At 47.6% G+C, this 25,760-nt stretch overlaps 1 protein-coding gene across 1 annotated transcript in view; it reads right to left on the bottom strand.

Moving 5' to 3' along the window:
• LOC144139011 (uncharacterized) overlaps positions 1-19,539 on the bottom strand; it is a 127,164-nt gene extending 107,625 nt beyond the window's left edge. The window contains exon 1 of the mRNA XM_077671513.1: positions 18,856-19,539. Within this exon, the coding sequence (XP_077527639.1) occupies positions 18,856-19,113 (258 nt within the window). The 5' untranslated portion in view covers positions 19,114-19,539. The remainder of the gene's footprint in view (positions 1-18,855) is intronic.
• Positions 19,540-25,760: the final 6,221 nt, after the last annotated feature.

The raw sequence follows: 25,760 nt of genomic DNA, 5'->3' as shown, positions 1-25,760 counted from the left end.
GTAAATGTTGCAGAAATGGAAATGAAAAAAATTCAAATATAAGAAATTTCTGGAAAAACGTCATTGCTCTCATTCATGTTTAAACTTGTACTTTGTAATTTCTGAGATTCTATTGATCACTGTGAGTGAGTGAGTGAGTGAGTGAGTGAGTGAGTGAGTGAGTGAGTGAGTGAGTGAGTGAGTGAGTGAGTGAGTGAGTGAGTGAGTGAGTGAGTGAGTGAGTGAGTGAGTGAGTGAGTGAGCGAGCGAGCGAGCGAGCGAGCGAGCGAGTGAATCAGTGAGTGAGTGAGTGAGCGAGCGAGCGAGGAAAATGTGTATTTGAACAAGAAAAATAAAACAAACATAATGCTTATTTGCACACAAATTCGCCTCTCCCTTGCGGGAGTGTTATATGGCGCGTAGCATTCAAAGTGGAATCGTCTTCTTCCCCTTGTTTTTGCATGTGTTATTTGCTGTTTATGCCTTGGACGTTCTTGCCGTCGATTTGTAGCGTCGATATCAGGAGTCTGTGCAGATTGAAGTAAGAAACATTTGTAAGTATGCACGACAACTCCCCTGGTAAAGAACCGGTCGATTACGCTCCCATCGTCCATAGCATTGGTGACTTCATCACCGTGACGTACTACAGGCCCACGATGCTTGTTGTTCGGGAGGAGGCAACGTAACCGAGCAGTTGCTTCCCGACGGCGTTTCTTTTCTATCAATATCTTTCTTCGTTCTGTCTTGAGTTAATCGCGGGAGAGAGGTAGATTGAATGGACCTTCGCGATTTTGTTAGTTAATTGGCAGGTTTCTCAATTTCGTATTTAAAATTCTTATTTTTTTATTGTCACTTTAATTTTTTATAGTTTATATACTGTAGACTTTCGATATACGGAAATTCTCAAGGGACCGAAAAAATTAGTTCCGTTTAACAGGAGTTCCGTTTACTGAGATAGATGTGTGAAAGTGCAAATTTATGTGCGTACACACCCTTAATATATAATTTCATGGAACTCTAAGGACTAGAAGGGGAATGTAGCGGATAGTTTTTCAGAAAGCAAGGAAACTACAAGAGGTTTAAGCACAGCATTCACAAAGTTAATTTGGCAACAATGACTCGCTGTGCCTGACAAAATGCATCAATTAATTTTTGTTTAAGTCCTTGCAACTGCTTTTCACTGAGGCCAGAAGCCTCAACTTCGCGAGTTCTTAGAAGCGCGAGTTTAGAACCGAATTTAGAAGCGCGAATAGCACCATGGTAGCACGAACGAGGCGGCAAGAGCTGAGCCCTGTAACGTTGGCGTCTTGAATCGCGACCGAACGAATGGAACAAGAACTGCGATGTTACATTCGTTGCGCTAACACGGCTGACCGTTAACGACACGAGGCTTACGAGGCCAACGAGGCTAAATAAACGTGGAGGAAGAAAGAACAAAAACAAAACAGCCGGAACCATAAAAAGCTGATTCTCATGCCAGTGGGTTTCACAAGAAGTTCTATTTCTGGTTCCGTTCAAGATGACGCGAAAATTTTATAGTTCCGATTACCGAGAGTTTTTTTACATTATCTGAATACAAAACCAACCAACTTACAGGCTATTGTTCCGTTGAAGCGGCAATTCCGTTTAAGCGATTTTCGTTTATCGAAATTCTACTGTAATTCGATTTAATGGTCACAATAACCGCGTATACGAAGTCTCACGACGTCGCCTACAAAAAGAGGCCAGGTTTTGTAGGCGCCGTTGTTTCTTGACGGCGACGCTCGGCGGCCGCCCGACACAGTGTCTACTCGCGAGGCCTCGCCTTCTCTCACACGACGAGTAGCTCTTCAAGACTGGGAGTTATAAACAACCTTTAATTCAAGCATCGATGTCAGCGCAACTGGAGCGCACCACTTCGAAATCGGTTTTGAGAGGTCGATTGACAGCCTCGGTGCGTGTGTGAAGACGTTCGTGCTGCCGCTCCTCCGTGCACGCTCTGCACGGCTGTTTAGCTGCTGGCATCATAGTGTTTCTCTATATTAGCTAGAGTGGAAACTGTCGCTGCAATCACACGCCACCACAGGAATTGTGGGTAGTGTGAGAATTGGGTTGGCAGCAAGTGGCTAGTGCAAAGTGCTTCGGATTAGACTTCTTGGCTCGGAAGTATTCGCTAGTCCTGTTTCGGCATGCTTTTCCGTTTTTGGCATGACTTGCACTCAACGTATGTGCTCGCGTTAGCGGGTGGTTTCTTAAGATGAAGGGGTAACCACATGTAGCGACGGCGACAAGCGACGCGAAAAACGCAACTCAATGCATGGGTAAAACAAACCGATAGTGTGGGCGACAGCGACAAGCGAAATAAATTAATACACTGCCGCCAATGCCCTCCGTCTTTGTCGCTGCCGCTGGCTTGTGGGCTGCTTCTGGCCGGCCAAAAAGCGAGCGATGGCGGCGGCCCTGGCGGCCTGTGTATAAATTTCTTCGCTTGTCGCTGTCGCCCACACTATCTGTTTGCATTGAGTTACGATTTTCGCGTCGTTCGTTGCCGTCGCTGCATGTGGTTACCCCCTCGAAGCATGCATGGCCTCAGACAGGCGCCATGAGGCAACTTTCATGGCGACTCGACAAGCCGGGGTTTATTTACAATTTAAAGCATTCATGCAATTTCATAATGCTTTGCGCGCGTGCTTTAAGTCTTACTTGCCGTAGTAGGTTTCTCCTCTAGGTTTATTTATATCTGCTCGGGCCGAACAAATAAATGCAACCGAAGACATCACTCTTGCGTCTCTATAGCTGTTGCATCTGTTGCAGCTGTTGCTTTGCTTGCCAAAGCGCGTAGCAGACGATAATAAAACAGACTTGAGGGGAAGCAGCAACACAGTTTAAGACAATGAAATTAGTTTATTTTCTGCTAAATATTACCAAAAAACGAACAAAACAGTTTATACTCCGGAGTATGTAATAACTGATAAATATATCCGAGACGGCCCTCTGTATCTGGCGGCGTGACCCAAATAGGAGACGCCTACTTATTTGTCTTTCTAACCGCGAAATTTATTTCTCAGCCTAAGCACTCTAACACAGTATTTTTCTACGAAGTAAAGTTGAATAATGGCCGCACGTTTGTCAGCAATTGTTTTAACAAAAGAGCAATTTTCGTAGCCACAAAGACGTTGCCGGACATGCCACGCCACACTTCCGGCTGAAACACACACTACGGCGACGCCCGTGGAGTCATGGAGCGCTTTCGCAGAATTGCGTTGGCACTAGCGCCAGATTCCACTCTAGGTAAGCTAGTGAGAAACTCTAAGGCTGCCACCGCAGCCAGTCGGGTGGGGTAGAGGCAAGACGGATCAGGATCCGTCGGATACGTAGTCATGGAAAAGTGAAATGCGAACACCCAAAAATATGAACCAGAACACGCAAAATTGAAAAAATACTGTTTGCGGAGGTCCAATAACGGCGCGCTGTTGATATATTTGGAGAGCCGCACTTTCCATATTTGTAATTGAGCCGTGCGTCAATTTGACCTGCATGGAAACGAATCACGCTATTTGTGTGTTTCGGTTCATATTTTCGTGATCACGTTTCAGGTCTCCAATACTGTACCTGTAGGACCTAAATAATGCTAAGAATAAAAAAAAAATGCCGGTGGCTCTGTTTCGCCACGACATGCACCTAAATGACTACTCGCTGCGTTTAGGGGAGCAAATTCGACGTATAAGGATGCCTGCATAATATTTTATTCGAAGATAATATCTGCGCTGTGACAGAAACGTCATACTTGCATTGCGTGATATCAAAGCGCGGACTACATTTTTCGAGTGAAATCGCATACTGAGCCCATTTCATAGCAATGACTGATTGCTTAGGTGCGTTCTGATGAAGCGGACCTACGAGTCATTTTGAGAGGGGACGTTATACGCAGAAACTTCTGTAAAAGTGGGATTGTCGTAAAGTGTCGCTTGGTGTTTAATTTTCCCTACTCTGCCGCAGCATCATGAAACGGGGTGGTCCTAATGACCCTCCCCCTTTTTTTGCATCTGCGACCACTCTCAATGCTATAGCCATTCTCATTCCCGAGCTGTACTTCTTTATTCTCCTTAGAAAGATATTTTTTGTGTAATTCCTTTCTTGCTTATGTCACAGTGTTCTTGAAAAGTCTAATTGAATTCCTCCATTGCAGCAGCACAAAAGGAAACTGGGTAATAGTTGGGAAACTTTTTTGACGTGACATTGGGCAACAATTCTTACGACCTAATTAATAAGTTCTCTGTTTTGAGTGGAGTTATTTAACTTGCATGTTTCACGGCTACATCAACGACCGGTCCCGGTTATTCTTCCCCATGTTTTAAACAGATTTCAGATGTGTAATCAATGTTTTGGCTTGGTTTCAAATGTTTTATTCCACGTTTGTCCATATAGGGTCAGCGCACATCAAATAACGTTTGTCTGTAAAATATGTTAATGTGTTAACGCTCGCGCAGTGCGACAAGTTCGTATCGCAATCCTTGGTCAGATATGCTTGGTTATTTACGAGACCTGATAACACCATGTTTTATTTTTGTTGCTACAGCGGTCCACTTCCAAAGATTTAATTTCTCCGCAAGTGGAGGCACTGGGGCGTCTTCTGGCTACATAAGAGTACGCGACAGAAACTGGGGTGATCTGACACTATACCGCGTGTGTAATGGTTCTGACTCCATCATTTCCACCTGCCAATTTATCGATCATTTCTCCTCTCCTTACCTTCCACCCCCAAATTTACGCCGGAATTATCCGTGCTCCCTAAACGCCTCAGTGATTGACCACTTTGTTCATTTCGGCTCTTCGGTCAGATTGCGCTATGTACTACGCCTCTTACGGACGGAAGTACGCCTGTAACAAGACGCGCGCGCGCGCGCGCGCGCGAGAGAGAGAGAGAGAGAGAGAGAGAGAGAGAGAGAGAGAGAGAGAGAGAGAGAGAGAGAGAGAGAGAGAGAGAGAGAGAGAGAGAGAGAGAGAGAGAGAGAGAGAGAGAGAGGGGGGGGGGGGGGGGAAGTTGCCAGAGGAGTTCCCCTCAAGAGGAGTTGCCAGAATCGCATACACGTCACTACATTTACCCTAGAGCAAGAGCAGACATACGACCTCCCCAGAACGCTGCCTAAAACCCTTTTAGTTAGTCATTCGCTTCGAAAGGAAATATGTAGGAAATGTAAATACCATGGAAATTACGGTGTTTCGTTCTGTGCTGACGATAACTACGGCCTTCGGATGTGCTTGCAGGCACGAAGTGGAGAGTGAAGGCATCAACCCACACTTCACTTCACTTCCCTTCCCTTCACTTCACTTCACTTAACTTTACGGTGGCTCAGAGGCTAGGGCTTCTGAGCACAAGGACGCGGTTTCGATCTCGGTCGCGGCAACTTTTTGCCTGATAGAGGCGGAAAAGGAAACCACCCATGAGTCGCCATTTCGGCGCACATTAAAGATTACCATTCGGTCTAAATCAGCGCGTAGTCCTCCACTACGGTGCGTCATATAGGCCAAGTGTAGATCCGGCACGCATCTCGCGATGCATATCAAAGGCTTTGGGTGCTCGTCAATTCTCCAAAAGGTAATAAGTGATAGACAATCACTCATAAGTAACAGGTAATAAGTAAATAGGTATGAGGTGCCAGTGCCTATAAGCTACCACCCTGTATAGACACTGTCAGCTAACATGGTAAGTGATAAAGGCGTTTTAAATAAGGAAAGAAGGAGCAAAGGGTGTAAGCCGCCTGTTTCTGTTCATCACACGGAAATGTTTTTTTTTTTTACACGCGTTAAACCTGGATTGCAGCCCCATCGAGCTTACCAGTTCTCGTCTCGTGCTTTATTTCTGACCCGCATATTTTGCCTACCTACTTATAAACTTATTAAAATTACATTAATTTGAAATGCCTGCCTATTTATAAATTGCCTGCATATTTTTCCGCCGTGCCGCCTTCTGAGAACTGTATAATCGGGGTTCATCAAACAAAAATTCAGCAGTTTCCCGGTCCAGTGATTCGGCAGTCTTTTTGCTATTCTTCCGTGTTAATCATCGCGCCCCATTTTACAATATGCCTATAGATCAACTCGCCTGCAGATTTTAAACGTAGCTTGATATCTTGAACGACAACAACAAAAAAAGAACCCAGGAGGCCAGCTTATTAGCGAAGTGTGCACCGTGTCTTTGTTTCTTCGTGTCGTCCCCGAATGCCGAACAAACTGGTGAGAGTATCTCGAATTTATCCGTAATCATTGAGAAAGTGCAGGCAATGCACTGCTTGCACTAGTGACATACTCCTTCTTTGAAGCCAGACAACTAAATTTTCAGGTAACATATATGCTAATGGCAGCGTTGGTTGAACTTTCAAACATGTCATAAGCAAGCCAGTCAACCGTGAATGAAGCTGCTACGCAAAGGGCCCTTGTTACTGTTTCCAGAGGCTTCACGCACGGCTATCACAGCTGTTTTCCACATGCCATTAGCACCATTTACGAATACGTACTCGCAAGTGCCATTGCACTGAGTATCGAGCTTCGCTTCAAAAAAATATCGCAGCCAATGAACGGTCATGTCAAGCTGCCGTGTGACCATCTATACTTGACAACAGGTGGCAAAAGTGAACAGCACCCGCCGCGGTGGCTCAGTGGCTAAGGCGTTGCGCTGCTGAGCACGATGTCGCGGGTTCGATTCCCGGCCGGGGCGGCCGCTTTTCTGATGGAGGCGAAAAGCAAAAACACCCGTGTGTACGAGATTTCGGCGCACGTTAAAGATCCCCAGGTGGTCGAAATTAATCCGGAGCCCTCCACTACGGCGCGCCTCATCGCCTGCGTTGCGTCGGCGCATTAAACCCCCACAATCAATCAATCAAAAGTGAACAGCGCCAACAAAATGAAAACGAAACAGCCGAAGCGTGCAGATGTAACTTACTTTCCTGACCTGTTTTCTCGTGTAAAACTGCTTGGGCGCATTGTTTGCAAAAAATTTCTGACTCGATGACGAGAAAACCTTGTTAGCACCATGCCACGACTAATATTTGTCTATTTACTTAACGTAACTTATCAAATAAACTAGAGGAAGTTTTTCAGCTAGGCCATAGCATTTGTGGTATGTTTGAGATTTCACGGCCCCGACATTTTACGTCGTGCTATAAAAGGTAATTTCTGTAACCAAATTTCGTCACGATTGCGTAGTGAACTTGTTCAGACCCGCAACTACGGCCCGGAACCAGTGCGGTAAAAAAAAAAAAAAAGCATCACTAAAAATGGGTACGCAAATTGGCGAGTGCAATACAAAAAAATAATAAACAGGGGGCAGCGGGAACTGCACAAGAACGCCGAGGAGTCTAAAGGAGAAAAACACAACAGGAAGAAAGTAGACCGTATGGGCAATCACCGTTTGGCCCGTTAACTTCTGCCCGATTTTGTTCGTGTCTTTTCCGTCAGTACACCATTTTCAGCGATGCTATACTAACACTTGTCCTTTCAGGAACAGAAATGGTTATGCTGTTCTACATAACGCCATCGAAGGCGTTAGCGAGAAAAAATCAATACTACTCCCGGAGCGCCAACTGGCCAATTGTCATCTCTGGAAGCAGACTATGTTCTCCAGCCGCCCAACGAGTGTTTCCATTCCTAGAAATGCCTATTAGCACGACTCCGCATTACGCCCGAACGACAAATAACTGCGGTCAACGGGGTGAATTCAGAGAATTATGAGCCCTGGGGCACCATTTGGCTACAACAAAATGTCGGGTGTAGATTCCTATTTCGATGAAATCAACTAACATGCTCATCTCATAGCCCGTAATCTTTTGTTCTTGACTGCACGTACGTACGTATATGACGAAAGGCTGGGGATGTTGCATAAAGCAAACAGTCATGATATTCTGTGTTGCGCAATGTTGCTTGCCTCTCAGGTGTCGAATCGCGTGCATGACTAGCCCCGCTTTTCGCCGAAGTGATTCCTGCAGTTCCCGTCATTTGTTACGGCGGGGGGTTGTGGTTCAGAATACCCACTGATAATTAATAAAAAAAAACGTAGCAATGTGGTTTCAGCCCGACGTGAAGAGCAGTTAACGAGCCGTAACTGTCACGACGCCCGCGATTTTGTTTCGTTTTCCCACTCACAGGACTCTGATGGGTGGTGCCGGTTGAGCGCTCAAAGCAAATGCAATACGTTGCGGCCGAAACGACAAGCTATAGAGTTCTCCATTCAGTTAAGTCGCCTGCTGCAACCACTTCATGTCTCCGAAGCACCATCAAACGGAGTTCATGTGGTTTACGACAGCACAGCACGTCGTTATGCAAAGCCGGCACGGGCTGTTAGAGAAAATAAAACTGGTAGGATGTCGTTAGAGCCATCAAAGTAGGCGCGGTGGCAATTTTAATGTGGCAATTGGGGATTGATTGTGGGGTTTAACGCGCCGACGCAACGCAGGCGATGAGGCGCGCCGCAGTGGAGGTCACCAGGTTAATTTTGACCACCAGGGGATCTTTAACGTGCGCCGAAATCTCGTACACACGGGCGTTTTTGCTTTTCGCCTCCATCAGAAAAGCGGCCGCGGCGGCCGGGAATCGAACCCGCGACATCCTGCTCAGCCGCAGAACGCCTTAGCCACTGGGCCACCGCAGCGGGTATTTTAGTGGGGCAAACATATTACGTGAATATTTCTTCGAGATGTATATCCTGCTTCGCCCGCTCAGTCGGTCTCTTCACCGTGTCCGTAAACTATTAAGAGGTGACAGTGGGGCACCGGAATAAAATAAATGGCGTGTTGCGAAGTTGCATCGCGAGCTTCTTGGGCCCACTGCGAGTTTTAAAGGAGGCAGCAAAGCAAAAACAATGCTGTGCAGGCGATTGAATATGCGGAAAACGAAAAGAACCCAGCGGGCGGGCAACGGGCAGGACGGGGCCAGCGTCATTAATCCTTAAGATACCTCATTACAAAATTGTGCCTCCGGGCTGATGGAGTGCATAGTCGTGCAGAGCAGGACTGCGAAGAGGCGCTAGCCCGCATCTGCTCCCGCCAAATGGCGTGGGACCACGAGCAATGTTTATTATGTCAAGGTGCGGAAATGATGCAATGTGCAGCTGCGATCCTTTAAGCATTCCGACCGATTCGCAGGACAAGAAGAGCAGAAACGAGGACGAGGACGCAGCTTTTACGTTTAGAATAATATAACGTGCGACTGCACGACATCTAACAAGTACAGAGGGCCAAAACACCCTTCGTTGTCATTTTTGTAGCGGAATGCAAGCGACGGGCACAGTTCAAAACAATGCCGGACCTGACAAGCGCGGCGGCCCTGACGGGTAGGCCCTCGCCTCACCGTCAGCTGTTGGCCGTGTTTGATCCCACCACCTGCAGTTTTCGTTTCTATCCCCCCCCCCCCCCCTTTTTTTTTAACCTGCGGTATGCCGCACAGCACTGGTATAGTGCCGCACTGCGTGGGCTTGCCTGTAGCCCCGCTTTTGTCGTCCGCCCACGCGCGTTCTTCCTTACGTCACGACGATCCGCTTGTTAGTCGATTACGCAGCACGCGCGTCAATATGCTATTCTTCGGCCCTCGCCGCGGTGGACTTTGTCGGCGCCTCCCCGCTTTGTTTGCGTCGCGGGCTCCGGCGGCCAAGCGAGACCCCAAAAGAGGGCCATTCGCTTGCGCAGGAACCGCGTGGGGTTAACTGGCAGTTGTGCCGCCTGCGATTACGTCACGAGCGCCTTTGTTCCGCAGCGCTGCGCTACGGCACAACTTACTACCTGAATTCTGAAGATGGCGACGCAGCCTTTCTTTCTTGTTCGGCGCGGCTCTACATTTGTTCTAGCTCTACGTTTTACAATAGCCTACGTTGTACCCTACGACCTACGTAGCACGGCCTCCACTTTTACCATAGACTGTTTGCCTACGAACAATCAATTCTCTGCGCGTACGCACGTACGGCTCGACGCATCGTCGCCGTCCTCTTCGCCACCGCCTCTTCGGTAACACGGGGGCGATGGATTTGTACTTGACGAATAGAATACTGAGCCTGATGCCGATCCGACTTAGTATGAGATGAAGTATTGGTGGACTGCGGAGAAGAATGGGATGCCACTCTTGGAGGAATGACTCCTCTCCTCGTCCCTGGATGGAGTCCGGCAGAATAATGAGGCAGAGAACTATGATTGACTCCGCATGCGAACGAAGAGTGGAATAATGAAGAGTCAGGGGTCCCGCCGCTACGTTCTGCGCCTTCTTCATTCTAGGGACTCGAGAAGAAAAATGAAATTGCCATCAGTCGTTGCTCGCTCACCCAAAGCATTCCAGCGCGCGTGCAATGCGTATACGTTAACATCTCTGACAGAACTTTGCCAACATTGCCTCTAAGAGAAGGTCACAGACATTGCGAACACCGTTTAGGCAACTGTTTTGACATGCTTGGTTTCGGCATTCGCGTGGCGACGCCGTCAGGTGGCTTTTAAACTTCGCCACTCGCACGAGTATTTTGGCCTCCAGGGGATAACTCTACAATAGAGCTTCTTGCGCGCTCAAAAGTGGCCGGAATAACCCCAATAATGTGCTACCGAACGCCGCTCCCATGCATCAAGTTGTCCAGTTTAACCGGTAGTTCGGCTAATCTCTGATCGATTCTTTTATCTCTGTCCAAGTTATGATGCTTGTCTTGCGTACACTTCTTGCACCTCGATCCTCGCTGCCCTGGGTTTAATAATTTTGAGCCCGGTAATTTCTTTTTCAGAGCGGAAACCCCATGGCTTGACGACAGATTTAATCAGCGACGGTCCTATAAAAAATGCGGCCCCAATTTTGAAACTGGGTGCCTACGGCTAATCTTCGCGAAGCAAGAGCTGATCACCTGACCCTGCAAAGTTAACGTAATAACAGTGCAAAATGCTATTAATATCCGCTACGCCTTTCGCACCCCACAGCGAACACTGTCCCACCAAGAAACAAGAAATAGGGTAAAAACGCATCTACGAAACATATCGCACTGTTTGCTCGCAGTGTTTGATTAGCATGGTGGACTCGGAGAACTGAACTGGAGTATAGGATTTTGGGCATTCGACGTCACGGTTCAAAGCATCGAAAAGCGTCAGTCTTAATTTTTCATGTACACGGCAAAGAAATGAAGAATCTGTTAAAAATATTTTCCAAGCTGTGTAAAAGTTGACGAGTACTACGGTCACATCGTCTAAATATCTCGGGTTTCATATGACAGCATCATTGTCGTGGCACTGCATGTCTGCGTCATTTGCTCAGAAGCTACAAGGATAGATGGCTACTTTCGCTGCAGTATAAAGCAGGCAGACACCCTCTCCCTCATTGTAATAATAATAATAAAACCACATTACCTCTCCCCCGTTCCTCCAAAGCTACAGTATGCTGCATCGACCCGACATCCGTCCCAACCTTATTTGGCAATTGACTTGGAAGACATTTATTTATTTATTTATTTATTTAAGACATACTGCAGTCCGAAGACCAAGCAGGTGGGCAGAGATTAATTACATAAAAAAAGCATCAATCCGCATGGTAAATTGGTACATATTTTGAAAACAGTCAAACAAGTGTGAAAAAACAGAAAGAAAAAATAAGGAACTGGCAAAAAACAGGAATGATAGCAGTACACAAAGAAAAGTAGCGGCACAGTGAATGTTTAAAATATTGCAGAAAGTACACGCTTTTCAAAATCCGACACATCACGCGCCGAAAACACATCAACAGGCAATCTATTCCACTGCTCGCTCAGCTGTCTCAGCTGTCTCAGCTGTCTTCCTAACCTCACCACACCTGCCCCAAAACCACATCAAAATACTTACACTGCTTAGTTTTTCTTCTTCTCACATGATTTTTTACAGCGCTTGCTGCGATCCAAAACTACAGCACACATCATTAAATCCACCACACCGAACGTCATCGCACTTGTTACCACACCCGCCCAGTAGAGCTTATATCTGATCAAATATCAGCATACTAGAAATCCTTTTTGTCGGCGCAATCGCATCTTTGGAGTTTGCTACCTGTCGATGTAGCGTCATCCACAGTCCGCACATCGCTCTGATTACAGCTCTTCGTTTATTCTTCACAAATACAAAGCGGAGTCCCAGCACAGGAGCGGGGGCTGTGGTTACTGACGTTTGTAATATACACCTTTTTTTTTCTTAAACTGGTATGCTTCTTGTGTGTTGCTTAGTTTTCTCGAACATCTGGCCATCAATGCCCAACATTACGTACTACTTAAACTTTTTTAACTCCTATTTTCTGCTGCCATGCCTTATGCAAAACTTATTACCCTTGTTAAATATTGTTCACGGAAAGGAACACAAGTGTGAAATCAAGTTGGCACACATTGTAGACTGCAGTGCCGAGATCAAAAGTAAAACATTCGCGGCATCAACGGTTGTTTAAAAACACCAAAGAAGTCAAATCCGTGAAGGCAGGTGCCTCCACCGCATATATTTTTCCGCACTACGATTTGTGACGTCACAAATCGTGAACGCTGAAATGAGATTGGTGGAGCTTGTTCGGAAATTTTTGTGAAAGCGCAGTAAGGCAAGAAACAATATAAAAACCAGAAATGAATACACGTGAAAACATTTGTTGTGCATGTTTTTAAAAAGACACGAACTCAAGTTGTTAAACATTAGCCAGACATCCCGTTACTGCTATGGTCGGGAAGCTTCGTGTCAGTTTCTATTTCAGTCAAACGTTTTGCCTAGGTGCACATATGCAGCCAAAGTTTCACGCACATGAGTGAGAAAGTTATTGCTCTCTCTTAGTGATAGCGTATGCTTAAACAACGATTCGCGGCAAAAGTAGGTGTTTATTCGTGGAATCTACTCATCGTAGAAATCAGGCGTCAGCGTGGTTGTTCACCACAAACTCTGGCTAAGTGCACGTGTGTTTTCAACACCTTCTCCTGGGTAAGCCCATTCAGTAACGCGTTCTATTCCGTCTTGAAAAAGACGGTGACAAGTGGAACAGAAATCTATTTCCAAGCAAAAGAGCGCCGTTGCGGACAAGGAAAAGCAGAAAAAGTTGCGAAACGTGTGACCTTTCAGTGGAGACAAAATGTTATTCAGTTTTAATGCTCCTTTAACAGGTATTTTGCACCATCGCCGCCCTCATATGTAATATGTACAACCTTAGTACAAGCTCAGTAGCTTTTGCCTCAGACCATGGGCTGTGCCTACTAAACGACGGAAGCCCCACTTATTTACGTGGAATGAACTACGGCAGTTGTTTAGACTTGACGTTTGTGTCACGATGTTTATCGGCCCGTGCACAGTGGTTCCCAGACATAGAAACTCGTGGAAGCGACCACAGTCCAACCTATTTAAAGATAAATGGATTACGAAGTTCCTCCGATCCTAATGTTATTCTGGTAACCGAGTGGTCGAAATTACAATCAAGGATGGACGAAATTTGCCGGAGCGATGAGCTTGAATATCTAGAGTCCGTCATTGAAAGCACACTCCAAGCCTGCAAGCGTTCCGTCCGGCTGTCTCCAAAAGTGACCGAGTTTGACGTGGAGCTGGAGCGCCTTCGTGCTGTTCGTCGCCGCGCCGTACGCAGATACCGCCGAACGAAATGTCTCGAAGATTTGAGAATTTGCAGACGAACGCAAAAGAAGATCCAGCGACGCATTGCCCAAGTGCAAGCACAACGTTGGAAATATTTTTGTGACACGCTGGACCCTCGCAAGCCTTTGTCGATGATATGGAAAACTGTGCAAGGGCTAATGACTCCTGTAGAGCAGCGCTCCCAATTGAAGGCCCTGGCTATTCCCCAGAACCGCCGAGAGCTCGAAGTGGCCGAGGACTTCTGCGTGAGGATAGCCAGTAGAGCAGGCTCTTCTGGACTACTGCTCGCCAGTGACATCCCTGCATCGCGGGATTCAATGATGGACGTTCCATTTAGCATGGAAGAACTGCAGGTGGCATTGGCTGCATGCAAGTGATCTTCGTCTCCTGGGCCTGATGGAGTCACATATGCTGCTCTCCGTCACCTTGCCAAGGATGCCCGACAAGCCTTGCTGGAATATTTCAACGACCTATGGTGGGATGGTTCCGTTCCTCAAAAATGGAAGACCAGCCGCCTCGTTCCGCTCCTGAAGCCCGGAAAATCTATGCTGGATCCAATGGCATACCGACCAGTTGCACTTGCAAGTTGCGTTTGAAAGCTGATGAAGCGAATCATTCTCGCACGTCTGGAGTGGTTCCTGGAGCGTTACAATGTCTACCCTGATGTCATGGCTGGATTCCGTCGTGGACGCTCAACCATTGACTGCGTTATTGATTTGGTGACTTTTGTGCAGCAGCGCAAAAGTGCGAAGCGGTTATGTGCTGCGTTGTTCCTCGACGTTAAAGGGGGCTACGATAACGTGGAGCACGATGCGATTCTTAAAGTACTGCAGGCTGTGGGGCTCCGTGGCCGGGTCTACCAGTGGATACGGAACTACCTAACAGAGAGGTCATTCTTTGTTATGACTGCAGATGGGCCGACATCAGCTCACTATACTCACCATGGTGTTCCCCAAGGAGGCGTCCTGAGCCCTACACTGTTGAACCTTGCACTTATTGGCCTGATTTCTCGCCTTCCAAGGAGGGTTCACGTGTCGATATACGCCTACGATATATGTGTTTGGGCAGATGGCGTGACTCGTCGGCATGTGCGCGCCTGACTGCAAAATGCCGCAGACTTGACGACCTCATATCTACACGGACAAGGGTTGGAAATATCCAGCAGCAAATGCGCCGTGCTTCCGTTTACACGAAAGCCTATGTATGCATACCCTTTGTATATTAATGGTGAAAGCGTGTCTTATGTGAGAAATCACAAGTTTCTCGGCATAGTTGTCGACAGAGGCCTTTCTTGGAGCGCTCATGTTAACGTTCTAAAGAAGAGGCTCTCTGCAGTGGTGCATGTGCGCAAACTCATCGGCGGCAAGACGTGGGGAACACCACTGAAGTCGATGTTACAGCTCTACAACGCGCTGTTCTTGAGCTGTCTGCGATACAGTGCCCCTGTCCTTTCTGGAGCGTGCCGCACAACTACTCGGTCACTTCCGGGTATACAAGCTCAGGCCCTGCGAACCTGTCTTGGCCTACCACGATGTACGTCCACAGCAGCGACCATTGCCCTCGCTCGAAATCACCCTTTGGCAACCTCTGTGGACGTTGAAATACTCAGGACACATATCAGGCACCTCGCCCGTCTACCTGGTCATCACCTAGCGGGAATACCAGCGACCCGTCCCCGGGCGTCGTTCGCAAGGGTAGCAGCTGCCCACAACAGCAGCATTCCATCGAACTACACTCCGGCGATGAGACCGCTCGTTCCGCTGTGGTGTGTGATGCAGCCCCGAGTGTGCCTAGATATCCCAGGAGTGACAAAAAACGTGATCTTCCAATTCCGGCCCTGCAACAGCTCGCTTTAACTTACATGCACGAGGCATACAGTGACCGAACCCATGTATACACTGTTGGCTCGGTAACATCGTCGGGTTCTGAAAGGAGCTGTTGTTATACCACGACTGTCACTGTGCCGCAAATTCAAGATAGCCAATCTTACAACATCCATGGCTACAGAACTTACGGCCATCCATAGCGCTCTTCACACCATCGAGCAAAGTTCGTGCCGCAGATGGGCTATCTTCTGTGATTCGAAGCCTGCACTTCAGTCACTCCAGTCAGCGCTGTGCCGGGGACCTCACGAACAGCTCCTGACAGAAATAAGAATGGTGTACGACCGTGCTGCCCAGGCGGGTCATGATGTCACCTTACAGTGGCTTCCTAGCCACTGCGGCATTGTCGGCAACGAAAGTGCGGACGCTGCCGCCCGGCTGGCGCATCAAACAGCGACAACTGTACTCATCCCATTGTCTAGGACGGACGCAGCTAGGACCCTCCGCATTCTTGCCCGGGAAACAGCTATCTCCCAATGGTCTCCAGAAGATTTCACATGTGCACGCATTGGTGCCTTTGACCCGCACCTGCAACGTCCCCTTCCACTAGGCCTCCCACGGTCTGACGCAACTCTTCTTTGCCGTCTCTGGCTGGGGGTGGCATTCACAAATGCTTACTCGTACTTAATAGGAATGGCAGCAAGGGCGGAATGCGAAACGTGCGGCAGATCGGAGACGATACGCCACGTATTATGCGAGTGCCCACGCTACTCGCCTGCAAGGAAGAAGCTGTCATCAGCACTGAGGAACTTAGACTCTCGGCGGCCATTTTCGGAGAAGATTCTGTGCCACTGGCCTTCTCAGTCATCAGCTCAGAAGGCGACTAAGGAACTATTACGTTTTCTACGGGCGAGGAACTTGAACACTAGGCTATAGACTGAGAGCCTCCAGTGTCAATCACTGTCAGTGTTTCAGTGCTGGGCATACGTGTCTGGTCCAACTTTTCCTCTTTTTTTCCTCTCTCTTTTTTGCCCATTTCCCCTTTCCCACATGCAGGATAGCAAACTAGGCTCTAGCCAGGTTAACTTTCCTGCCTTTCTTCTACATTCTTCCTTCCTTGCTCTTAAGGAATAAATAAAATAATTAAACCACATAGAATGAACCCTTCTGGATAAAGCAACCCAGAGAACTGCTTTTTTCCTCTGATTTTGTGCCCCCGCTTCGATGAAATCCAGCTTTTATTATCAGCCTGTACGCATGTAATGGGTTAAAAACTTGTACCCTAAGGCATTACCGTGGTTCAACTTAACCACAGCACGTTCGAGTGACCAATACATGCCTCCAAAAAAGGAAATATGGCGAACGACAGCAACTTGCTATCAAAACATTTGACCGAAACACGTTGTCTGCGCTGTGGAATTGAACTAATTAAGGCATGAACGACACGCTCCCGTTCAGTGCTGCCACAGTGCCCACTGAAATTTTGAGTCCAATGATTTTCTGAACATCGCCATTAACCATTTTTTTTTGTTTAGTGCGTAGATTGATAAATCGAGTGCATTGTTGTGAAGATGAACCGCATGATTGTCTTAGAGTCACAGCGCTCTTAACTGCCTTGCGCCACCATAGAAATACAAGCGCCAAAGCGAAAGCAGCCATTTAACGAATGATGCATTCAGACAAGGCCAAACTGCTTTGCTTAAATCTATCGTTTTCGGTGTGATTACTTCGCTATGGCAGCTATAGCCCTATTGCAGCTTTCCGAGCGAGAATGAAATATTCGCAGCATCTTGTAAACAAGTAGGAATGCACCCCTGCTGCCCGTACCCCTCATAATCCTTTTTACGTATCTGTTTTTCAGTACTTAATTAACCGAACAATAAATCCAGCAGGCAAGTTGTCTGTATCAATATATCAACGTGACGAGTGCAAAAATACCGCAGCCGGCATAATAGTACTTAGTTCGATCGAGAGAGAAACTTAGAAGCAAGAATCGCCGTCACGGGCTATTTCCGGCTCGCAATGTGACGTCAAATTTGTAACTTCACACTGTGGCGTAAAAAATTGTGAATGCGAATTCTGTTAGTCTATTCTTTATACCATGACGGAAAACGCTGGTACACCTGTTCACAAAGACTAAAAAAATATATGTGCAACTTTGGTTAGCTCCTTTTGTGATTGTTCCGATAGAGTACACCCCTCCGTTGCTCCCCATTTGTGACGTCAAGGAAAATTAATCGGGAATGTGATGGAGGACTCTTCATTACTTGCCGATTTATTAACAAGGAATGCACCATTATTAACGAGTAACCAAATAAAGCTGGAGAGATAGATAGATAGATAGATAGATAGATAGATAGATAGATAGATAGATAGATAGATAGATAGATAGATAGATAGATAGATAGATGATAGATAGATAGATAGATAGATAGATAGATAGATAGATAGATAGATAGATAGATAGATAGATAGATAGATAGATAGATAGATAGATAGATAGATAGATAGATAGAAGAAAGGGGGAAACCAAATTTCAACGGCAAGAGGGAATTCTGAGAGGGAATTTGGGCTGTTAAGAAGGAGGGATGAGTTCAAGGTCGAGGCCGGCCCCGCTTAAACCATCCTTTCCGGGCCGCTATTACTAAAAAGTAGTCCTATTGTATGTAGTAAGCTATAAAATGTCGAATCATTCTGTTAATGCGAAGCCGGAAGCTTTGTTTTAGCGCCACACCTGAAACCATCGTGGAGATCTATAATGGGTGACGGCTGACACTGGCATAATGCTTTCCAGCAAATTCGCCTTCCGAATAAGAGTGCGTGGTACAAATGCCGGCGTGTGAGGCGAGGCTCCTGTAAGCAGATAAGTTGATTCGGGCACTTATTCTTCTCATTCTCGGCGCCTGTGCAGATGATTGCCTTCGACTCTTTAATTTGAAATGATAATTCCCAAGACACCGTGCCCCCTTTTCGACCATACAGGTTGTAGGTGTATGAATTTCAGCCCCGACCACATTTTGTCGCTATGGGCTTTAGCAAAACAACAAAACACAAACACATCACTAGAATTCACCAAGGTGTAGCGGGAATAGATTAATGCCTGATTAATCGATCCCCGGTTCCTCCTTTCCCATCCTCAATCATGCGTGCTATTGCATCGGTATTCTCAGCTGGTTTCTTCCACCTTTCAATCGAATAACTTGTTGGGCTTCATTGAATTTAAGCGGGCAGACCATAGCCATGCGAACGAGATCTTACTGCTTTAAGCTCCCAATGACGTCACCGCTATTCGACTAACTGCCAGTTTTACGCGCGCTCGTAGGCACCCGAGTATGAACGGTGACGTCACACTTGACAGGCGCAAAGACTTGTCTCGGCTACCGGCAGTGTTCGGCGGGGAACATGACTGGCTAAGAATGGGCGTTATCTCAGGAGAATTTACAAGCGGGCCGCGTATGGGTGTAGTTCCGAAAGCTCACTTTGACGTCGGACGGCGCCGCCTGGCATTGGCTGTGGTTTCCGGGGCCCCCCTGGTGGTTTCTGCAGCGAAAGGCGCGCCGACTGAAGGCGTCGCGAGAGCTCAGGTAGTAGTGGTCCGGCCGCTCGTGGCGCTCTTGCCGAGCCTCGTGGCGATGTTCGGACGGTTTCGGGTTGCCGAACCAGGACGCACTGCCGTTGGCGTTGACGTCAGAACGGCTCGTGCTCGGGCCGCCATGGCTGCCGCAGGCCTGTATCATGCCCGCGCGCGCCAGGTGGGACGGGGCGTGCGCAGACACCCAAGTCACAGGACCGTATGCACGTCCGCGAACTCGCGCGCACAAAGTGGCAACGCGCGTCCTTCAGGCCAGGCTCCGACGCGGGGTTGCCGCACACAGATGCGGCACGGCCGTGCACTGCACGGCCAGAAGAACAGGGGTGCGCGCGAAGACTTGAGCGCGTGCGGCTCCTGGCGCTGGTTAACTGCACGCGCAGCCCGCAGCGAGGGACACGCGTTCGCAGGCGCACTCGTCGCGTGATCGCGCCTTGTTCCTTTGCGCGCCAGTGTCGGCGCGCGCGTCACGGCCGAGACAACAGCGGTGGCGGCCACGCGGCACAGGCAGCGGGGAGCTTCGGCGCCGCGCCATGATGGCAGCGACGTCGCTACGGGCCCAGAAGGAGGGAAAGAGACAATAATAAAGCGGGCTGAATGAAGGAATAGGGAGAGCGCCGCTAACGCCGACACAATGCGTCCGGCAGCAGCTGCCAGCGGACTTGTGAGCCGCCCAAGTCAGGGCCGCCGCGCGCTTCTTTCCCACAGGTGTTCCTCTCCCGCCTTCGCCTCTGCCTCGCTCGCAAAGGCAATTAATCGGCGAAGGCCGATTGTCCCCTAATAATCTTTGCTCACCGGCTTCGCGATTAGCTCTGAGGATTGTGGCAGAGGCAAGGGAGTGGGGCTTACGCGGTGAGGCGAGGCTCGGCAACCTCATATTTTTGTATTGGCGTGGCTTTTCACAATAATGTTATGACATTTATCATTTCATTCGGAACCTAACGTCTGACTTATTTTCAAAATTTCTGTGATATCGGGAATGTTAAGCGATGCAGCAAAATTCATGCGCACCTGTCTGGAAATGCCCCTGACCTCAACACGAGCGCCAACTGGAAAAAGCATTTTTTTCCCTTTGAAAGCATCCCTGGCTTTTCATTATTAGTTATCCACGTCCCCTAATGAGCCAACATGTTTTATATAGAAAAAAAATACATGGTTGTCGTTGTTGTAGCAGCCCTTCTATCAGCTGATAGATTAAATGTAATAAAATAAAATAAATGCGGGTGGTCGCTTCTTGGTTCAGGAATCCGCCGGCAAACATTTTCCGAGTATCCAGCTGAGAACTGGTCAGCCCGCACTCCCACTTCTCCAGGGTGGGGAAAAAGAGTGGATTCAGGTGGTCGGAGCATACCCATACGGTATGATAGGTTGTATTGTGAGTATGGCGGATTGGGCAGTTGTAAGGGTATGTAGTGGGAGATGCGTGATCAACGACAGGGAGGCCTGGGCGATGAGGGACGTGTGAGGGGGTTGGTAATGGAGGCAGCTCTGGCGGTAGTAGTGGAGGATATCGGTGTAGCGAGGGTGAAGGGGATGGCTGCCCAGGGTATGATTTCCTTAATTTCCTGGGAGGAAGACGTGACATGGGGTCCACCCGATTGGGATGTGGGGCAGGGACTTGATCGTCAGGCGTACCTTGAGGTAGGGAAGGGGGTGAAATGCAGCCGGGGTGAAAGATGCAAGAGGCCTGCTTGCATTTGGTAAAGATGTTGCTGTGGCCAGTGGGGCATGTGGCGGCGGCGAGGGCTATGCCTGTCTGTCTCTTCGACGGAGAGAGAGGAGAGCGGGCTGGCCGACTTTATCTGCTTGTAGGAGTTCCGACAGCGAATTTTGGAGGAGGGGTTTGACCGTTTCAGTATACGTACGTGGTAGAAGCGAATGCAGGGAGTCCAGGAGCAATGTTTTGTGATTTGCGATTGAGTGAGTCGAGTTTGAGGTGTCCTTCCGGTTTAGGTTGAGCGTACGGTGCACTATATATGATGCGACCTTTGAGTCTCAGACAAATGGTGGCTTCTGATCCAAAGGCTCGTCCGAAGTTGAAAGTAGCCGCACCACTGTTATTAGTTTGCAGACCTCACAGCGGAGCCTCGTGCGTGACGTTGTCGGCGTTCCCTTGGACGGTGCTCACTTATTTGCTCTTTCGGTTGGAGGAGAACGTCTTGACTGGATGGGTGGGTACGGAAGCAGACCGTGGTATGCGGATAGAGGTCGTTGTCTTTGAGTTGCGTTGCTAAGCGATAGTGCACCATATGTTCGAATAGCTTGCCCAGGCGGCCTGGCATGGGTCTCGAGATTGGCAGCGGGTCTCCCCAAAGTATTCAGAAGGTTAGGGAAGGTTCGAAGGCTGCCAAGGAGGGCGCGACCGTTGCCGTCGTGCTTGAATTACAACAATTACACCAATGGGTAGGGGTAATTCTGCACAGGTCTTGAAATTCTTCCTTTTACTAGGACGACCGCCTTCCACATTAGAGGTTACACTTTGACAACAACAACAGCAAAAAAGACAGGATATATGCTATTTTTTTCAGCCATGCCCTCCCCAGCCCCCGTGAAAGCGTCGTCCGAAGTTGGGTCCAAAAGACTGGCCGTGGAAACAATCACCCCCCGTGTTCATGGCTCTCGTCGTAATACCGTTTACGGACATACACAAAAACGGTGTTTCGTAAAATATGAAAACTTACCCCCTCCTCCAATAAGCACGAAACAAGGGTCTCTAATATCCCAATGATACATGCATAATTGTGATAGATGTGAGCAAAAGTTCTTGCTGATTTTACTCAGCGTCACAATATCAGTGTTAATCGTTTCAACGCGTTACAATTAGCGAGCTTACCTCTAAGTACACCCTTTTAATAGTAAAAATAGAAAAAGAAATGGCAGGATCCTCATGGGCATGAAAGAATGTTTTAGCAATAAGAGGAGAAATCACCTTCCAAACTCTGGCAAGGTGTCAGCTTATTTTGTTGTTTTCGTTATAAAACTCCGGATGCGGTGCGCTGTACGGAACGCGTCGAGGCTCAGTTCTCAACAACGAGGAAGAACTTAAGTACATGGCCCCGGGTTGACATTTCTTGCCCTGCCCATCGGGGTTAAAAACGCTAACTGTCCCAAAAATACTGAGCCTTGTGGAAATTGCAGTCATTGATCGGCGTCACTGTGAGTATCAGCGCATCAGTGTTTGGCACTTTTCGTCCCGTCTCTGATGCGATCAATGCGGCAATTTGTAAGCAATATCCTCGCCGCTCTGATGCTCACATGTCGCAGCAAATGGAAAATATTATCCTGCATGTAACCTGCCAAAAAGTGAAGGGCACTACGATCGAGGAGGGAAAACGTCTCTGACGGCTACGCTGGTGAACGCGACTAACTGGAGGTCACTGACAGGGAATCACTGGTCATTGAACGCTATGACAGGGGGCGTCTGATCCAGGTGGCTGACCTGCAGGAATGACTGACGGTGAGCGTCATCCGATAGCGAATTTCGGGAAAAAAAAACAACCACCCGCACAGTCAGCTGTGTGCGCCTACGCAGGAATAAATAAATAAATAAATAAATAAATAAATAAATAAATAAATAAATAAATAAATAAAACCTGTTTATGCCGTTTTCGTGGTTCGGGAATCTGTTTAAATAAACTGACCCACTCTTCAACGCGTGAACCTAAGAAAAAAATTTCGATTGAAATGGTGCAGAGCATTCAAAAATATGCCTAATACCGATGTGTAAAAAAGCACGATCGAGGCCAAACTGCAGACTGGTGGCACAATTAACGATGCTTATATATTCGGAGAGCATGCTTAGCAGTGCAACATTTGAATCTCGGATGCCTTACCAATTTGGATATCTGGGTGACTGTTTCCTCCGTCACTTTCTGGGGTATTTATATATATATATATATATATATATATATATATATATATATATATATATATATATATATATATATATATATATATATATATATATATATATATATATATATATATATATATATATATATATATATAGCAGACAAGGAATTCTTGGCTACTGTTTAAATATTCAAAAACTTGGGTGCGACCACTTGGAAAACACTAACAAATACTTAAAAAAAACACTAAAAATACAAATATATATATATATATATATATATATATATATATATATATATATATATACGATGGCGCTACGATGACGCACTTTCATTACAGAGTTTCGTGTTCGAGGTGAGTATGCAGGTTGCTAAGTGTTGATTGCGATTCATGAACGCCTCATGGCAACAGTTTCGGTAGCTTTAATGGGTAAGAAAAAACAAGTAACCACAGCGTAACGGGCGTTACTTTCGTTTGATAACGGTAGCGGGTTGCTTTCATTCAAGAGTAACGTGGGGCCGTAACGCACTCATTTTATTTGCAAGTAACCAGTGTCACCTTTAGTAGCTAATAATGTTACCTTTTCCGGTAACGACTAGAACAGTCATTCAAACTAGTTAACACCCCCCAGGATTTGCTAGCGTGTCCCGAAGACTCTTATGCACCCGGCCATGTTTGCATGCCGCCTCCATCGAGAAAAGCAGTCACCCCGACGGCGAATCGAATCCGCCACGTCATGTTCAGCAACAGGGCACCTTAAGCCTTTTTCCTTCTCTCTCTGTGCTGAAACTCGGGTGCGAACTGAAGGGTCCTGTTCTCCCAAAAATCTTTTCTTCCCAAACTCGCTACAGAAGGGGACTTTTTCCGAAACCACTACCTTGGGGGCCCATTTTTGCAGCACTAAGGAAAAGAAACTACGTTTTAGTCACTGGCCACCGTGGCTGATTTTTGGTGACGCAGCTGTTTTTGCACAACGTTTTCTCAACGAGCCTTATTTTCAACAAAGTCACCACTTTGTGTTTTTTTTTTTTTTTTTTTTGGCACGCCCCAACGCTTTTGCGGAATCCATATTAACCCGCGAATGCGATGGCTTTGCAAGAATGCGACTGCGCGAAAAACAAGTGGATCGGACAGATGGCCAGCGTTGCTACTCGGATCGCAGGTATTTGTTTCGCTCGCGCTGCCCGCAGCGCGATTCACGTCACACTGACACGCGAGGTCGTCGAGCTCGGAAAAATATTGACCTCTACGCGTCGTCCCCAGCCCCTTCGCTGGAAGGCCCGCGCTGCTGTCGTCCCCGTCGTCGACCCAACCCACTCGCTTTTCAGCGACAAAGCTATTTTGCTGAGCCGCCGAAAAGGGAAATCTAATCCGGCGGGACAGTGTGGTATGGGAGACAACGACCACGGGTTTTAAAATATTTTTTTTTCCGGAAGCCAGAAATTAGAATTTACTGAGGGTTACGAGAGAAAACTGGTGGGGGGTAAAGTGACATTTGGGTAGGGCTGTTAAACAAGGCGCCTCGACTCGACAAACAAGCACTAACCAATCTAATGCACAGCAAACTTGCGAAAGATCGAAGCAACACAAGTAGCTGCGACAGACGCATCACGAAGAAATCTTTATCCATCTCTCTATCTTTCTCTTTCGGTATTGATTCGTCGTACTTCCACATGCGCTTGTTGGTAAAATACGCAGGTTGCAGGGGACATTAGTCTTCGGAAGAAAAAAAAAAAGACGACATTCAAGTCGGCGCTGTTCTGCTATGCGTTCCTCATCTTGTGATTGTTCTCTCCCGAGAGCAGCTGCGACTTTATGGCAACCGCCGCTGAACCTTTAGGAATGCTCTGTGGCATTAAAACAGCAGCTGACAACAACGGGTGACGTCCGATCGGGACAGGAGTGCCTTGCGTGCCTTCTGCCAGGAGAATGCAGGCCAGTAGTGTCCCGGCACTCGTAGCATTCTACGATCGTTGTGTTCGTTTTTTTTTTCGCTTCCTTCAATTTGTATGTGACATGCAAGCTGCATTTGATAGTGGTGGACGTGGCTCAGTTTTCACGCGATATTTTGCAATTTACGCTGCACAAAACAACATCCGCATTCCGTAGCGAAGCGCTGTAGAATTAAGGCAGTTGGTAACATAACGTGTCGAATAGCGAACCATCGCTCAGGCTATTACGTACTAATACAGCCACACGGACAGCGGCAGCTGACATTCTACACGATCGCCACAGCTGTGTACAGTCACACGTTGAACCAGTCGTAGTCATACAGAGTTGTGTGACCTTTATTTGATAAGTCGCATATATTTCCTCTTCCGTTACTACACGACGCCGGCCGGGGAGAGCGGAGAGAACCAACAGTATGCCCAATTCACAAAATATATTCTGAAACGTGCGAAAGGGTCAACTTTATAATTCAGGGTGGCACTGAGGAAAAGAATCGAACCTGTTGTCGCGCATTGTACGAGATTTTTCGTTCCGCTATGTGGGTTGTCCATTGTCCCTGAAAATAAAAGTGTATAACAGCTGCATCTTAACGGTACTGACCTACGGGGCAGAAACTTGGAGGCTCACTAAAAGGGTTCAACTTAAATTGAGGACGACTCAGCGGGCAATGGAAGGGAAGATGATAAGTGTAACGTTAAGGGACAAGAAGAGAGCGGAGTTGGTCAGGGAACAAACTCGTGTTAAGGACATATTAGTAGAAATTAAGAAGAAGAAATGGGCGTGGGCAGGGGATGTAATGCGAAGGCAAGATAACCGTTGGTCCTTAAGGGCGACAGAGTGGATCCCTAGACAAGGCAAGCGTGGCAGGGGGCGGGAGAAAGTTATATGGCCAGATGAGCTCAAGAAGTTTGCGGGGATAAATTGGCCGCAGTTCGCACAGGACCGAGGTAAGTGGAGATCTATGGTAGAGGCCTTTGCCCAGCAGTGGGCGTA

Source organism: Haemaphysalis longicornis, unplaced genomic scaffold (genome assembly GCF_048455015.1).
Source record: "Haemaphysalis longicornis isolate Haplotype H1 unplaced genomic scaffold, Haemaphysalis longicornis Haplotype H1 scaffold_1, whole genome shotgun sequence".
In the NCBI taxonomy this organism is placed as follows: Eukaryota; Metazoa; Arthropoda; class Arachnida; order Ixodida; family Ixodidae; genus Haemaphysalis; species Haemaphysalis longicornis.
Note: the sequence above shows the minus strand (reverse complement) of the source record. Positions and strands in the feature narration are given on the sequence as shown.